Source organism: Python bivittatus, unplaced genomic scaffold (assembly GCF_059951505.1).
Source record: "Python bivittatus isolate LINGU-HERP-01145 unplaced genomic scaffold, Pbiv_v1 ctg000330_np1212, whole genome shotgun sequence".
Classification (NCBI taxonomy): Eukaryota; Metazoa; Chordata; class Lepidosauria; order Squamata; family Pythonidae; genus Python; species Python bivittatus.
Genome location: NW_028277058.1, coordinates 19,155,869 through 19,174,393, shown reverse-complemented (window position 1 = coordinate 19,174,393; position 18,525 = coordinate 19,155,869). Strand labels below are relative to the sequence as shown.

General features: G+C 38.0%; 1 protein-coding gene across 4 annotated transcripts in view; it reads right to left on the bottom strand.

Moving 5' to 3' along the window:
- Nucleotides 1-18,525, bottom strand: part of TBC1D30 (TBC1 domain family member 30) — a 66,851-nt gene that overhangs the window by 16,653 nt on the left and 31,673 nt on the right. For all 4 annotated transcript variants that reach the window (XM_088141785.1, XM_088141784.1, XM_088141786.1 and 1 more), the window contains 7 exons: nucleotides 18,175-18,236; nucleotides 17,643-17,708; nucleotides 15,591-15,716; nucleotides 14,565-14,750; nucleotides 14,194-14,362; nucleotides 12,490-12,658; nucleotides 4,925-5,030 (listed from right to left, as the gene is read on the bottom strand). In XM_088141785.1, the coding sequence (XP_087997911.1) occupies nucleotides 4,925-5,030; nucleotides 12,490-12,658; nucleotides 14,194-14,362; nucleotides 14,565-14,750; nucleotides 15,591-15,716; nucleotides 17,643-17,708; nucleotides 18,175-18,236 (884 nt within the window). The remainder of the gene's footprint in view (nucleotides 1-4,924; nucleotides 5,031-12,489; nucleotides 12,659-14,193; nucleotides 14,363-14,564; nucleotides 14,751-15,590; nucleotides 15,717-17,642; nucleotides 17,709-18,174; nucleotides 18,237-18,525) is intronic.

Here is an 18,525-nt window from a genome sequence, read left to right as displayed (position 1 = left end):
ACACCACAAGATGTAAACCATTGGTGAGCCTCAAAAACAGGAAGGCCAGATTAGAGTTTGCCAAACGACATCTAAAAAAGCCTTCACAGTTCTGGAACAACATCCTATGGACAGATGAGACCAAGATCAACTTGTACCAGAGTGATGGGAAGAGAAGAGTATGGAGAAGGAAAGGAACTGCTCATGATCCTAAGCATACCACCTCATCAGTGAAGCATGGTGGTGGTAGTGTCATGGCGTGGGCATGTATGGCTGCCAATGGAACCGGTTCTCTTGTATTTATTGATGATGTGACTGCTGACAAAAGCAGCAGGATGAATTCTGCAGTGTTTCGGGCAATATCTGCTCACATTCAGCCAAATGCTGCAGAACTCATTGGACGGCGCTTCACAGTACAGATGGACAATGACCCAAAGCATACTGCAAAAGCAACCAAAGAGTTTTTGAAGGGACAGAAGTGGAATGTTATGCAATGGCCAAGTCAATCACCTGACCTGAATCCCATTGAGCATGCATTTCACTTGCTGAAGACAAAACTGAAGGGAAAATGCCCCAAGAACAAGCAGGAACTGAAGACAGTTGCAGTAGAGGCCTGGCAGAGCATCACCAGGGATGAAACCCAGCGTCTGGTGATGTCTATGCGTTCCAGGCTTCAGGCTGCGATTGACTGCAACGGATTTGCAACCAAGTATTAAAAAGGGAAAGTTTGATTTATGATTATTATTCTGTCCCATTACTTTTGGTCCCTTAACAAGTGGGAGGCACACATGCAAACTGTTGTAATTCCTACACCATTCACCTGAGTTGGATGTACATACCCTCAAATTAAAGCTGACAGTCTGCAGTTAAAGCACATTGTGTTTGTTTCATTCCAAATCCATTGTGGTGGTGTACAGAGCCAAAGATGTTAGAATTGTGTCGATGTCCCAATATTTCTGGACCTGACTGTATATGGTTCTGCCATTACACATGGGATGGGGATGGGAATAGTCACTTTTGGGGTTGGCTGGTTCCCTAGTCTTACCTTTGACCGATATTATCTGGTCACAGGCTGAAATAATATCACCATCTCTTGGATTTTATTGTATTTAATACTTGTATTTTATATTTTATATTTGTATTATTTATGTTTTTATCGATTTTAAATTGTTTTGTTGGGAACCGCCCAGAGTCCCTCCTTGTGGGGGACTTGGGCAGTGATATAAATTTGACATATAAATAAATAAAATATGATTTCAATTTTAAACAAATAGTCTGTATCAACAACAACAGATAGATCTGTAGAAAAATGTCTATTACTTATATAAAGAAACACTCTTTTATGGATTTCTCAGTATCTTAACACTAATAAATCTGATATGCTTCCTATGATCAGGAAGCCTATATCAATCAAGGTTTAGTTAGAATATTAGACTAGGATGATCCTAGTTCATCCAGGTTCAAATTCTCATTAAATCACAAGGCTCATTAGGTGACTTTGTGCTAATACTCTCCAGCCTTGTTCAGTGGAATTACATAGTGTGCATTATGCTACAATAAGAGAACTAAGACTGTCACATCAAGTTGATTTCTCATTTTTTTAGTACTTCTATTGTTGGTCATCCAATAAATAATCAAAACCACCAAGATTTTACCAAGGCAGCTGTATGACAGTGACACTAAGAAAAATTGAAGACTTGAAAATGCTTGTAATACATACTTATGATTTATGACTGAAACATATTGATAAGGCAGTTTTGAATATTATGAGCCTAATTAAATAAAGTCTCCTTAGAGTACAGGGATCATACTGTTCTTTAGTTTTACAGTATTTTTCAAAAACTCACTTTTGTCCTTTATTTTGGTCAGGTAACTTTTACCATACAAAAGGTACCACTTAATGCATAGTCTTTCACATTCATATGAAAAATATGGAAATTGAATGGCCTTTTTAAAATAAATTTACAAATACTGTTTGATTTTGGATATTTGTATTAGAATATACATTTTTGTAAAAATTTTCTTGGTTTTGCTTTAGAATTTTCCTTTGTAAAGCAAAGTTATAAACAATTAAAATTTGTTATTCTTATGAACTTAGGACGTGCCCCTTTTTCAGGTTTGTCCTTTATTTTTTCCAAGAAAATATGGACACTGTACCTTAGAGTCAAGCTGTACTAATAACTTCATGGATGTTGGAAAATTCTTATGGGCCATTTCCAGAGACGTTTGTACCCAGCATCCTCCCAATCCCTACAGCCAGATCAGCGCAAGCACACACACACCACTTGGTTCAGGTAGCAAAAACATCCCATGATGTTTATTCATTAAAACTCAGCAAACTTCAGAAACAGTTAACTGGCAAAACAGGATTAAATGCAGGCAAAAGAAGAGATATAAGGACTTAACAACAATGGAAGAGATAAACAGGGAAGAGGACTTAATATCAATAATCTATATTATTGATATATCACAGAATTCTGCAGAGCCACCAGAAACAATACTTTGGCTAGTTAGCATGGACAGTCCCAAAGGGACTATTGTGACTATTGATAAATGTAATATATAAGCTAATTTTTCCCCTTTCCCCCCTCTTTTTTAGTTTGTTTGGGGTTGGGGTTTTTTTCTATTTGTTTCTTTTGTTTTGGTGTCTGTTATTTTTTTTAATTTAAAAATGTTTTGTTAATTGTGTATGTTAAATTTTTTTTAAAAAAGGACAGTCACAAACAGAGTGGCATTTGGTTATTCCAGTTTTAACCCTTTCATATACATAACATATATGTATATGAACATATAGCTGAATAGAAATGAAAAGTAGGATAGCAGGTGATCCTTCTTCTATTCTCCACTATGAAGGAAACAATTTGGATGGGAATGATGCATCCCACAATGGATGCATCCATGTAATTTACTTGGGAACACAGTACAAATACATTTGCCACTGACTGCTTCTTCTGGAATATTTTAATTTTTTTCCCCAGTCTAGCCTACAGCCCTGGGATCTTCTGGTGGTTTCCTTTCCAATTATTAATCAGGTCTAACTCTGCATTGTTTTTTGAAACCAGCCAAGGTCAGCTAGGTACTGCTATCTAGTACCTAGTAATAATAAGAAACCAACAGATTTCTTATTCTCAAATATTGTTCTAAATATAAGCCTCTGCAAACTGAAATTATGGACTAACAGATTGTGATGGAATATACCTATGAAGGGGGAGGTGTGATGGAATGCAGTAGAGATCCAGGTTCTCAGGGAGGAGGGGGCACATTCCAGGAAGGAAGAGGAAGAAACAAGAGGCAACATAGTCCAGAGCAGGAGCGTGGGAAGAAGAGACTTAAGATAGCCACTCCCTAGATTTTCCCAGAGTATATCTATTAGGTTAGCATAATACAGATTTAGTCTGACAAGATTTTGTCTATCTGATGTAAGCAATAAAGAACTGAACTTGGCTGGATTCTTGCCCTGTTGTTCTTGGGCTGGGCCTGACACAGATGTTGCAATTTTAAGAAATGAACAAAGGGCATAAATAATGCCAGATGAAAATTCGAAAGCAATAATACTGGGAACAGTTTCTCCATTACATTTTTTTTAATAAATAAGGTATTGAGTGAACATGTTTGGCTTAATATGCAAATCTGCTAGACATCAAACTGTATATCTTGCATGAAAAGTGGGGGAAATTCCAGATTGTACTGATAGTGGAGGGCAAACAATTTAGCATTAAGCTCTTCTCAAGATGAAATTCCTTTATGCTTGTATTAGGAGGGAGTGGCAAAATTCCTGCAACATATTTTTTTTCCCATGCCGTGGGTCAGTACAAAACCCACAAGTATGGAAACAAAAAGCCCCCCCCGCAATGTAAGACTAAATTCTGTCCCCCACCGTTAGTGGAGTTTCATTACTTTCACCTGCTTCATTATTAATGTATCACATCCATTCCTGGGGAGGAGGATTCTGAGAGAATCTGGAAATTATTTATTTCAATAGCAACCTGTTTTTTTTACAGAGTCTGTCCCATAAATTAAACAGTGACCATATCATTTCATTGGTGTTGCTGATCTCCAGAGATTGAAGGTTTTTTTTAAACACACACATAGACAACAGGTTTTGTTTTCATTTCTAGCTATAACAGGACTATTCTCCTGAAATATGTAATTTCCACTTGCTCAGAAATACCTTCAAAGTAATACACACTTAGCTGTGAGGAGAAGGAGAAGGAGAAGGAGAAGGAGAAGGAGAAGGAGAAGGAGAAGGAGAAGGAGAAGGAGAAGGAGAAGCTGTCATTAGCTTATCTGAATTAGATCAATTTTATTCTGACAAATACCAGAGGGCTATCAAATCTGGACTGCAGAGTTTGTCTCTTTGATGCTATTTAGTGGATTTTTGCAACCCAGATGTGATAGTCATAAAAGATTGTATTTTGTGATTTCACACATCACACTAACCACAGAAATGCAGACTATAATTGAATGGAGAACAGGTTTAAACTGATATTCATCACATATTTCTCACTATACAGACTAACATCTAAGGAATTATCAAGGATATTTCAAGAGCTACATGGACAACCATTATATATTTATTTTAAAAGCATATTGCATTGTTCATAAGATTCCTTTTTGTTTTTAATATACTTGCCAAACAATACCTTAATGAATCCTGTTATTAATAATAGAACAATATCCTGTGGGAGAGCTATTAAGAATTTCAGTAGAGCTTTAAGAGTTACTGAACACAGCAAGGATATCATGTCAATTGTTAGCCCAATTTTCTCACTGATTGATATGACAGCAGTTGCACTGGGACTGAAGCAGAGGCCTTTCTTGGCTTTACTTGGAAGTCAGGGATTGACCCATTTACCCTTTTCCCTAATTAACTTTCAATACTTTTTTAAAAAGTTGCATCAAGCTGGTTTAACAGTCAACCTTAATTTCATATTTCCTTACTAACCTGCATGAGTTCATTGCTATCAATGAGTTTATCTTCCAGCATCTCCTGTGTTAATTTTCCCATGGTGCCATAGAAGTCATCTGCAGTTTCACAAGAATTTATCTGCCTGCATCACAACACAAATATTTCTATTACTATACATGTTATAATCCTATACTGTACATTATTTGCTTTCTGTTTCTTGGAGAGGTCTACATTTAAGGATAGTTGGCCTAGGTGATGATGTTGCTACTTCAAGGGTGACTTGAGTTTAGTACCTCTAACTGTAAAATGTGAGAATGTATGTATTGGAGCAATTAGGTCTGCTCTTGGGTCAGAGGCAGGAGTAGCTGATAGGTAATCTCACCTGATCTCAGAGAAAGGTGGAGTGCTAGGAATGGTACCTGATGTGAAAGGTTGGTTGCCACTTCAGGAAATATGCTCAGTGTATTTCATGGGTTGAAAGGAATACTAATTGTTTTTCTGCTTTGATGTTGGGTTGAATGGTCCCCCCAGCACCCGCATCATATTCTTTTTATTTAATTGACCTGTTAAAGTAGAAGCAAATGTTCAGTACCCTAGGATGACTATCACAGTAGTGGCAGAGAATAAAGATTTGGTGTTAGCAGGCTGTTACACAGGGAAAAAGAAATTAGACATTTAAGAGCTATAGTCCCTTCTGGAAGCCTTGTCAGCAATGAGATACTGAAGAGTGATCCCAGCCCTTCAAAGAACCTGGTCTTGATCCTCCATAATGTCAGGTATAAATCAGAGATCTGATTGTAGATGAGAAAGCCACATTGGTTGTGAAATAGATACCTACTTAGGGAAGCAGGTATGCTGATATGAGTCCTGTTTGTTCTGGCTGGATACTCTGAAGTACACTGTCAACTGAAGCAGGAGAAAATGTGGTGTAGCTGTGATTCATGAAAACAGTATCTCCCTTACCAAGATACCTGTGACAAAACTGGTGCACATTGAGCATGAACACCTTTTGGAATTAGGAATAAATTGAAGATTCTGTTAGTTTACTGCTTGTGCTACAGTCTGACAAAATCCCTGACTGACTAGAGGGAATTAGATTTGATGTTTGAGATCCCTGGATTTCAATATTCATTTTAGGACCGTTTTTCCTGGAACAACTCAGGAATTGATAACAGCCACAATAAGGATGGTCTATCCCAGTTGATCACAGGGACAATACATGATGTAAGTTATATACAGTGGGGCAAAAAAGTATTGTCAGCCACCAATTGTGCAAGTTCTCCAAATTAAAAAGATGAGAGAGGCCTGTAATTTTCATCATAGGTATACCTCAACTATGAGAAACAAAATGAGAAAAAAAAAATCCAGAAAATCACATTGTCTGATTTTTAAAGAATTTATTTGCAAATCATGGTGGAAAATAAGTATTTGGTCAATATCAAAAGTTCTTCTCAATACTTTGTTATATATCCTTTGTTGGCAATGACAGAGGTCAAACATTTTCTGTAAGTCTTCACAAGGTTTGCACACACTGTTGCTGGTATTTTGGCCCATTCCTCCATGCAGATCTCCTCTAGAGCAGTGATGTTTTGGGGCTGTCGCTGGGCAACATGGACTTTCAACTCCCTCCAAAGGTTTTCCATGGGGTTGAGATCTGGAGACTGGCTAGGCCACTCCAGGACCTTGAAATGCTTCTTACCAAGCCACTCCTTCGTTGCCCGGGCGGTGTGTTTGGGATCATCGTCATGCTGAAAGACCCAGCCACGTTTCATCTTCAATGCCCTTGCTGATGGAAGGAGGTGTTCACTCAAAATCTCACGATACATGGTCCCATTCATTCACTCTTTCCTTTACATGGATCAGTCGTCCTGGTCCCTTTGCAGAAAAACAGCCCCAAAGCATGATGTTTCCACCCCCATGCTTCACAGTAGGTATGGTGTTCTTTGGATGCAACTCAGCATTCTCTCTCCTCCAAACACAAGTTGAGTTTAGATCAAAACATTCTACTTTGGTTTCATCTGACCATATGACATTCTCCCAATCCTCTTCTGGATCATCCAAATGCTCTCTAGCAAACTTCAGACGGGCCCGGAGATGTACTGGCTTAAGCAGGGGGACACATCTGGCACTGCAGGATTTGAGTCCCTGGCAGCATAGTGTGTTACTGATGGTAGCCTTTGTTCCTTTGGTCCCAGCTCTCTGCAGGTCATTCACTAGGTCCCCCCATGTGGTTCTGGGATTTTTGCTCACTGTTCTTGTGATCATTTTGACCCCACGGGGTGAGATCTTGCATGGAGCCCCAGATCGAGGGAGATTATCAGTGGTCTTGTATGTCTTCCATTTTCTAATTATTGCTCCCACAGTTGATTTCTTCACACCAAGCTGCTTGCCTATTGCAGATTCAGTCTTCCCAGCCTGGTGCAGGTCTACAATTTTGTTTCTGGTGTCCTTCGACAGCTCTTTGGTGTTGGCCATAGTGGAGTTTGGAGTGTGACTGTTTGAGGTTGTGGACAGGTGTCTTTTATACTGATAACAAGGTCAAACAGGTGCCATTACTACAGGTAACGAGTGGAGGACAGAGGAGCCTCTTAAAGAAGTAGTTACAGGTCTGTGAGAGCCAGACATCTTGCTTGTTTGTAGGTGACCAAATACTTATTTTCCACCATGATTTGCAAATAAATTCTTTAAAAATCAGACAATGTGATTTTCTGGATTTTTTTCCCCATTTTGTCTCTCATTAGTTGAGGTATACCTATGATGAAAATTACAGGCCTCTCTCATCTTTTTAAGTGGGAGAACTTGCACAATTGGTGGCTGACTAAATACTTTTTTGCCCCACTGTATTTTGGCATTTTGTTCTAATCAGGGGAATCTTCTGTTAGTGGAAAAGCCTCCAGATTCCCCTTTGTTGTGGATGGAACCCCATCTGGTTAAATTGATTAAGGTTACACCTCACTTCTAGATGGGCAGTGGACTTATTAAGATGATCTGCCTGAAAAGTTTACTGAACCCAGCTAGTTACCAAGAAGTCTTGCAATGATTTGGAGCTGATTCCACCAGTTGTTTCTATTTCTCAAGTAGATTTTAGAAAGCATAGCTTGGAGACAGATGCTCCTTGAAAATGCATTGCTCAGAGTTCCATTTTGTTGCCAAAGCTTTTCAATATTTACATGAAACCACTAGGGATGATAATCAGGAGACGCTGATCCCCAAACAAACATCATCTTTGGCCACTAAAGCAGTCGCCATCCCTTAGCCCATCATGAAGCCCATCTGAAATGGGTCAAAATAATTTGCTTTCTTCTGGTCTGCGTGATCTGAGAAGCCACTAGTCTCATTTTTGGAGCTATATGCTCATGACACACATATATATTTTTCTGTGACATCTTCAGGAAATGGAGTGACTCCCCTGAATGTCTCTCTGCAATCAGTAATGAGGAATAACACTGAAACTGAATCCAGACAAGAGGGAGGTGCTCATTTTAAGGGACAATCATTCTAATGAGGGGGTAATTCTGCCTGTTCTAAATGGGAGACTGCTATCCCAGAAGGAACAGGTATACAGTTTGGGAGTGTTTCTGGACTCATCTCTCTCTCTGGTGCCCTGGATCAAGGCAATAGCTAGGAGCATTTTTATCAGTTTTGGCTGCATCACTTCCTGGAAGAAAATTACCTAAAAATTATGCTTGCACTGGTAACCTCCAGACTTGACTATACTCCAGGAGCAGGGGCAATAAGACTTGTTATGAATCTTATTTTTTAACTTTTATACAGGTCAGCTGCAAGGAGACTGGCTCATGAAATTCGCTGCCTCAACATTTCAAAGCCAGCATGTAATGGAAGGCATAGGCGAGGAGGAGACTGATGTCAGGTTCAGCCCAAGAACAGCAACGAAACAGTCCAGTCCAGTGTAGTTCCTTTATTGCTTACATACTATAGACAGAATCTCACCAGACTAAACCTATCCTAAAGCTACTAGCAGATATACCCCGTAAGAGTCTAGGGAGGAGCTAGCCTCAGCCTCTTCTTCTTCCCACAGTCCTGCTGCGGGCTGAGAAAGTGCTTGCCTTGCCCCTTCCTCTGGAATGCACCCCCTCCCTCCTGATAGCCTTGATCTCCTCCTCGCCTATGCCTTCCAAGTTCATTGAAGGTTGGCTTCCAAGTAGTTTATGAATGATTGGGTGGTACATGTAGAATGAAAACTGTACTGATCATACCCTAATGAACTGTAACAAGAATCAAACAAAAATTAGCATTTATGTTTAACCAGCATGCAACATAGTAAATTGGTTGTCCAAATTAGCTTTCTCTTAGAGTAGCCTTCTACAGCCTGATAGCATCCAAACAAGCTAGATTTCAATTCCATAATTCCTATTATAGAAGAATTCCTATTATAGAACACATTTGGGATACTCAAGTTGGGTAAGGCTACCTTGGGGTCTTTTAGTTTTACTCTGGGTTAATTTTGGCAATTATCAACTGTCATTAGTCTGTTTTGAACAATGACGCTATTAATCAACTATGCTGTGAACAGATAATAATTCTAGTATTGTACACTGAACAAAGGAAGGAAAGATTACCAAATGTTTGATAGGTCATTCCTCTTAAGTATAGGAAAGAAAATACCATTCCAAATTCCTTTCCATAATTACAATGCCAGGTCTCATTAAATTTTATCTTTTCATCCACAAAAAACCATCTTGTATTAAGTAGCAGGCAAAAGATGTGTCCCAAAAATATTCCTAAGAAATCTCATAAAGAAATTACACTAAACCTTCCATTTAAATGAAAGAACAAACTGCTGTCTTCCCAAATGTACACTTTAAATAATAAAACTAAAATGGGATTATTGGGGCTGAGAGAGAATGACTGGCCCCAGGTCACCAGGCTGTTTCATGCCCTAAGGCAGATCTAAAATTCTGAGTCCCCTTGTTTCTATCCTAGGACCTTTAACCACTATACCAAAATAGCTCTTACATTATGTCTTTAGGTTGCATAAAAGATCTATTAAGTTGCAAACAAAATGGTAGTTGTTACAACCTCCATTTAACATGCAGGCTTATTCAGGAAAATTTTATTTAAACGGCACCTTTTCTATAAATGGGCCTTTTTTCCTTGGTTACTTAAATCTCATGATTGTAAACAAAGCATCAATGGTTAGTACTGAAGTAGTATTTTTAATCTAAAAATTCCTAAGTGTTCTGCAAATGCATGGACATTTTCCAACTGAAGTTCCAACTGGCAGGGGAATAATTAATTTTAGCCAATTTTTCTTTCCTCTACAGCTCCCCCTGCTGTTCACCACCCTGTTCTGGGAACAGCCTCAATTTTTAGAGAGCAGATTTTTTGGAAGCTGAGAGGGAATAAAGAAAAGCTCCATGAGCCAATTTTCATTTGCAGAAAAGATCGAAGCCTTTGTTAATTAATATCATTCAAATTATGGAATAGGACTGTAATTGTTTAATTACAACACATATAACAAAATATATAAAAATGCCCTATTAATTGTTGTAAAAAAGAGTTTCATTAGCATTTTCTCTTTAGCTATAATTTTTGCATCCAGACCCTCTTTGTAGGAAGATAAAAAGTATATGAATGTTAGAAAAAGTGTTCAAATGCCATTTTCCAGTGAAATGAACAGGCCTTGGCTTAGAATTACTGCTGAAGTCACTGACAAAAATTACTTCAAGAGTTTTTAGTGTAACTGACAAGAGCAATAAAATTGTTTCAAGTGGCCCTAACAGAAGAAAAAAAAATTCCAAATGTAGTCACAATACTTAGAAAGCTTTTTCAACTTCCAACATTTAACATGGAAATGATTATTGAAGTTTTTGCTACAAGTACTTAAAATTCATTGTTCTGACAGTTGGTGCTGGACTATTGGCATCAGTACATATTTTTATTTTTGTGGAATATAAATTGCCTTTTAGATTAGAAGAGTACTTTTTAAGCTTTCAATGTGGGTTTCAAATATAGTGTACGTACATCTCTGCTCTATCAGTTCCCACAAGCATCATCATTGTTCAGATGATGGATTTGGAATTCCCCTTTCTTGCTACTATGTTCCTGAAATCACAAAATATGAAGCTTGATCTCTATAGCAGATGTTGTAATATATAGACTACAAGAATGATGTATACCAGGAGCAGACAAAGCATCATGATCTAGTGGCAGATCTCTGTGAGAAAATTTTATCATTCTAAAGTAAGTTGCTAGAAAAGAGTACTTGGGAGAAAATCAGGACTTCTTTTGTTTGTGTGAATTGTGTGAATTCTTCAGCTAGGTATTGGTTATTTAGTTCTTTGTGTGTGTTTGCCTAATCTGACTCTGGCTGCTAGACTTAAGTTGGTGATTAAAATGTTGAACTAGGTCTGGAAGAACAATAATTCCTCAGCCGGCCATGAAGATTCTTGGGTGATTTTTGGCCTGATTCTATCATTTAGGCCAGTGTTTCTCAACCTTGGCCACTTTAAGGGGTGTGAACATGGCTGGCTGGGGAATTCTGGGAGTTGAAGTCCACACCGCTTAAGTGGCCAAGGTTGAGAAACACTGATTTAGGCTAACCAATCTCACCAGGTGTTGTGAACGTAAATTGGAGAGGAAGTACCCCATCTTGATTCCTATAGGAAAGGTGGCATATAAATATAAATCACCACCCTAATCTTAATGTAGACCTCACAGTCTCTCATGTACATAGTAAAGCATCTCATAATTATCTAGTATTATAGCCACTGAACAGAGTCAACTTGAGGCAAAGGTTTTAGGCCCCAACCCAACAACTGCCTTCTCCAAGAGCAAGTGAACATAACCTTACTGTAACAAGGATATTGTATTGGTGTGATGAAATACAGAAATGGAACAAAACGAAACAGAAACAAAACTTTATGCTATAAGGGAAAAGTGAAGGTGCATAATAATAATTTTCAGTACAGACAGTTCCCTACTTATGAACAGGTTACATTTCAAGAGGCTGTTCATAAGTCCGTTTTGTTTGTAAGTCCAACCAAGCAAAAAGTACTGTAAAGAAAAAAGAAAAAAAAGAGGAGGCGGCAGGGCAGCAGTGTGGGCAGAGAGCCCTGTCTTCTACTGCCAATGTGAGAAACAATAGCATGCAGACTGTGGAGAGCACAGTGGAATAAGCTGGTGGGGTGCGACATGCTCTATTGCCAGGAGAGGCAGGGGTGGCTCCCTGGGTGAAGGGGACGGCTGTGCGGGAGGTGCTGTTCAAGGTGGCGGCAGGACTGGAGGAAGCAGTGGGACAAGCGCAGGCACAGCATGCACTCTGCAGCTTGTGTTGGAAACTGCTGGCCCTTGCAGGAGGAAGGCTGAAGATTGCAGCCTCCAACGTGCGCTGTAAACTCCAATGCAAATCTCCAACCTCCCAGAAGGCAGGAGAAAGCGGGAAAGGGTTAGCTTGCAGCACCCCAGAAACTAACCCTTTCTTGCCTTCTCCCAACTTCCAGGTCCATCTTCTTCGTATCGGCGAAAGTTTGCAACTTGAAAGTTCATAAGTAGAGGACTGCCTGTACTTAAATACCATTTCACACAGCATTTTCTCAAAACAATGGTTTATTTTTAGACATAGACTGAAATATACTTACTCTTCTAGTTTTGCCCAAATAGCCAATGCTACTCTCAGTATAATTTCTGACCCCTCAAAGAATACAGAATCCCAAATTTTTAAAACTGTATGGTTAGGAAGGCAGGTAGCAAACAGGGTCAGGAACCACTGCATAGTGAAGACATTTGTAAGTGGGGGTTCATACCCACCTGAAACAGAAAAAGAACAGGGAAATCATTGCCTGCTGTTCCCTCTGCATAACCTAATACAAAAATGGGTAGAATACAGATGTACTCAAATTATACCATTGTGTTCAATTTCAGTTTCATACAAGCTCAAAAAGCTAAAAGCAATGGTTAATATGTTGTAGATAATAATGCCATTGTTTAGTTTATAAGATACTGACTCCCTTTTAACAAAAGTTAGCACATGACCAAACTGATCTCAGAAAAGCTAAGCTGGGTGAGACCTGATTGATACTTTAACAGGTGACCACCTGAGATCTCAAAGTAAAAGTACAGTGGTACCTCGGGATACGAACTTAATCCGTTCCGTGACTCTGGGCGTATCCCGAGTTGGTCGTAACCCGAAGGAAATTTCCCCATAGGGTTCAATGTAAATCCGGTTAATCCGTTTCGCCCTCCGCCCGAATTTGGTCGCAACCCGAGGCAATTTCCCATAAGGTTCAATGTAATTACCGTTAATCCGTTCTGGCGTCCACGGACCACACGGAAAGCGGCCGGGCGCGGCGTGGTGCGGCGCGAAAACGGCCGGGTGCAGCGCGGCGCGGCGTGAAAACGGCCCGGCGCGGCGCGAAAACGGCCCGGCACGAAAACAGCCCGGCCCGGCGCGAAAACGGCCGCGGACCACGCGGCAGGGCCGGAAAAACAGCCGCGGACCACGTGGCACGGGCGGAAAAATGGCCGTGGACCACATGGCACGGGCAGAAAATGGCCACGGACCACGTGGCACGGGCGGAAAATGGCTCGTACCCCGAGGCGGAGTTCGCAAACCGAGGTAAAATTTTGGGGCCAGAGCTGGTCGTAACCCGAAAAATTCGCAAGCAGAGGCGTTCGTATCCCGAGGTATCACTGTAAAAGGTAAAAGTAAAAGGTAAAAGTAAAAGCAAAAGTAAGTAAAAAAAATTTTCAAAGTCCCATAATAATACTTTTGTTAAATATTTACATGCACTGCTCTGCTCTTATCTTTATTATTTAAAAATGTAGAAGCTTCACCTGATGCAGAAAATCTCAGGGCTTCCCTGGGTAATACTTTAATAGCACAGTCCTTCAAATCTGTAATTGCCCACTATATTATTTATTTATTTACAAATCAAACTTGTATGCCATGCATCTCACGATACAAATGTCTCTAACATTTGTTTATCAACTTATCCAAACTATAATTGTTTTTGACACTGGATTATTATTAGAACTGATCCAGAAAGAATAATCATATTTAGAGCTGGGAGAGTAAAGGGGTCTATTATCTATTACTTCAGAAAAAGCTATTGTATATGAATCAAGAGACTATCACCTAAGATTCCTGGTACCATTAATCTGCATATCTGGTTTCATAGATTCCTGTTTAGTGATATTATCTCAAACACTTTCTAATTTTAAACAGCACTTACAGTTTTAACCCAGTAATTTTACATTTTTACTTTATGTTAAGAGTAAGGAAATTTATTTCTAAGCAATAAAGAAAAAACAAAGGAGAAAATACTTGCATGGCAATTGCATACCTCCACTTTCCTTGTTGGCAGCTCTTTGGAGAGTATCCAGATGCTGGGACAACTCAGGAAGTTTCATTCTTAGAAGGTCTCGGAACACTGCCATGTCAACAGACAGTGCTTTAAGATTATTGACAAAGTAGCTATCAGGTAGCACTTTATCAATTAAGTAAATCATTATCTGAAAAGCAAGCAGAAAGTGAGTTTAAGGAAAATTTATCATTCAAGTAGTGGTCTTTGTATAAACATAAGTTAGAATCATAACTGATTCTCATACCTGTACATCCTCATTTAGCCTTTAGGGGCCTTGTTTCTATACCATGGTATATTTATAGTCAGCAAAACTAGATATGGATAAAAATCTGGTCAATAGATATACTCACTTTTAAAGCATCTCCCTCATTGCCCTCCATTACTTCCAGGATGAGAGCAGCAAGGATGTTAAAACCTTGACAATAACCTACAGATTTGTTCCACCTGGCATAAGCCAATAACACTCTTTTCAATACCACTCTGTCTTGTTCTGCCTCTTGGCCACAATAAGAACTGCACCCAGTTCGATGAAGATCCTAAGTGGGGATGGGAGAGAAACAGTAAAACCTTTGCATATGACTTTCACATTTCTTTAAATACAAGTATAAATTACATCTCAATATTTTTACTTTCTGAACTCAACTGACTTTTTACTGTGGATTGGAATTGAAGCGCATGAGACACCCATCTTTGCACTGTTATGTTCAAGCAGCAAATAATCAACACCTCAAGAAGTAATTACAACCAATCAATATACATTAACAGTAATGTAGGAACTGTCACATGAAAAACGGATTCTTTCTCTTCTTTCTGCTGAACTGGTCTTCAATTTTCCCTCTCTTTTTTAACCTTTACTCTGATGCTAGTGATTGATACTGTTTCAGGACATGATAAACTGAAAATTGTTAAGCTAGCCAATACATTTTGGTGGTCTTGTTTTCTAGTTAAAACAGTGGAACACTTGGTATAAATCCAACTTTAGGCAAGGAACAATTGTTGCATTACAATCCTAGCTTTTATAGCACAATTTTAAGAAAGAGATTGGACCCCAGTGTAATTAATGGAAAACATCAAACAAATACCGAACAATATATTACACTGCTGAAACTGTAAACTCTTTAAGCAAAGTAAACCAGTACAAAATGAAAAATTAAGTGTGCTACTAGCAGTACAAAAATAAAAGAAGCTAAACTACACAAAAAAGGAAATCAAGTTGGGACACCATGATCAAACTGAGACAATAGTGAGAAATCTTAATTTCTTTATTGATTACTATAATATATAGAACGCTTAGCACATAAGCAGATATGCTTTCTTCTTTTGTTATGTTATGAATGTAAAGAAATTGATAAGTAAATTAATAAGCTTTTAAATACCTTTACAATCTGAATACCCATGGAATCATCATCAGGATTACTTCGGTCATTGAAAGTGAAACGCATCGTTTTATCCCAGTCAATTGCTATACTCTTTAAATAGTGATCTGCCAGGGTGAGCCAAACCTTAAAAGATATACCAAAAACCATCTCAGCTCTACTTTAAATGGGTTTATTTTACCTCTGTGCAAAAATATCCTGCATATTTAATATGTTGCCATTGATTGTATATAACATAGAAACATAAATCTGTTCACTTGCTTATGCTAGAATGAAGGAAGAGGCAGAATATGCTTTGCCCCATCAGAATGTGGCCAGGAATCCTGAAAATCTACAGCATGGAGACTTGGCAACTCTTTAGACTTTGTGCTTTATGTGCAAAATCCTTGTGGGGGGAAGCCAAATTAGATGGGCGCATTACAGGTACAGCATGCCCATGTGCTGCACCCACTCAGATTTGGCCTATTTATATTATGACTATAAGCTAAACTGAGCTATAGTTATTGGAAAAATGATTATAGCAAGTAGGCATGACTTTTAGTTAATTACTGCCAGCATCGCAAATATTTATGTACTTGTACCACTGAAAAAATTACAAGCAAGTGTACATTTGAATACACACACACACACAACACACACACCACTATGCATGCATAGTTGAATACAGATGTGTGAATTCTCCTCAGTCCCATCCGAATTGTACATTCAGACTGCTGAACTGATTTCATTCAGTCAATTCAATATGAACTGTTGTTTGATATGAAGTGTGTGCAAAATTTGTCCAAACTGGTCCAGATTGAATCAATGTGTATGATGAATCAACTTTCTGAATTAGACTGACAACTGAAACTGGCAACTGATTTAGGAAATCAGTTTGATAATTCAAAAGAATTGTCTTTCCATTAAATCTCTGAACCAAACATTTACACAGCCCTAAAAATTATAGCTCACCTACATGTAACATATGGTACCAGGCTCATTCCAAAAATTCTTAATAGACAAGTCCCTTTCCAGAATAGATTTCTGTGTAGCATATTCAGTAACATTAAAAATAGTATAGTATGAAAATTTGAAATTCAGCTATCAGCTTATGCCATTCAAGCCTTCGTCTTTTTGACTACAATTTAATCATAACTACTGTCATCTAAATCTAAATCCATTTTTCATAGGTAGACAGAATTCGGGGGTGATAAGACAAATATAAAATGGAAGACAAAAAAGAAAAAAGAAAACCTACCAACCCATACACAAAAATGGTATTTATCAGTCTTATTATATTAGGCAGGCATTCAGAATTCCACAGACCATTATTAGAAACTTATATTGCAAAGAAATGTTTATGCATTTCAGGGACTCTTTGGAAGCTGGATAGTCTGATTAAGTAGCTACTTGACAAAGATATGTGATTTTCCCCCATAGGAATAACATTTGTACCAGCAAAGCCTAAGTATATTGGATGGCCGCAATGTCTAAATTATTCCAAGCATGCTAACTAGGAAGCTTTCACACATGTCCTACACAGAAATACTTACAACTTTTTAAGTGGTATTGTTTTCTATATCTACTTCCTTACTCTGTTTATTTTACACAATGAAGTTTACAATTATAGACAATATACGTAATGAAAAACTCTGCTAAATTAAAGTAAGCTCCATATGCTTTTCAAAAAGAAAACAACTAACTTCATAGCTAGGAAATATCTGTACATAGGGAAACGTGTAAGTTTATTAGCAGGTGATTATTTTAGTATTTGTACATTTCCCAATAGAGATAATACTATAACAATGAGTCTGCTTAATTAGACTTTCTTAATTATCTTTCCATTGCTTCAACATAAGGAAAATCCTTTTCCAGTCTATTTGTTATTCATAATTCCAGTATCTTTCCAAAAAGGATCTTGCTTAATTAGAACTTTTTACTGGTGCCTAGCCAGTAGCATTAAATACATGCAGGTTTTTACTGCTGGGATAAACAGCAGCTGTTTATCCTCAGTCCAGAGCTTCACATAATGCTGATCACTATGCATTTTATGAAGAACGGAGTTTTACTTACCTTTCTTCTCCACTCTTTTGGAATTCCTGTTGACAGCCTAGCCACTGCTTTGAGAGCATCATGCCACTAAAAACAACCACCCATACAGTGTTAAATTATTCCAATTTGGAAACACAATTCAACATACAATATTTTAATATTACAGAGGAAATATTTATCATAAACTGGCCACAAAATACTTAAATACAACTGCAAAACAGAAGAAAAAAGTGCTATGTAATTCATTTATATAGGAATTACAAGAATACGCAACTGACTTTAATACTTTGAGTTTCTTTGCTGTTGAAACAATTAATTCCCACTGAAAAAGAAAAAAAATCAAACTACAGGTGGAACAAATGCAGTGGCAGCTCAGCTCTTTTGGATAATAAAATACATCCCAGCCTTAATTAATTAATGCAATTTTAAAATTATTATTTGTCCATGCACTTGGAAAATTATTTAAACTTATTATTTAATAAATGACTTTACTTGAACTACTAAGAAGCTTTTTTTGTAGGACAACTTATTTCAATAAATAAAAATCAGTTACCTGTTGAAAACCATTCTGACCTAATGATGGCTCAAGTGTAAACTTCAACTTTGTGTCCACCCCTATGCAATAAAAATAGAAAACCAATTACCAATATACTCATTCATGGATCGAAACTGCATCACATTGGAGGCTATAATGTAAACCTGATATTGCAAAATTAATGCAGGGATAACATACCCTAAAATATCAGTATTACTGTACAAAAATAATGCAACTTTTCACAGTGAATAATAATAATAATAATAATAATAATAATAATAATAATAATGATGATGATGATGATGATGATGATGATGATGATGATGATGATGCCACTCGACTTCCAGCAAATAATATTCTGAACTAAAA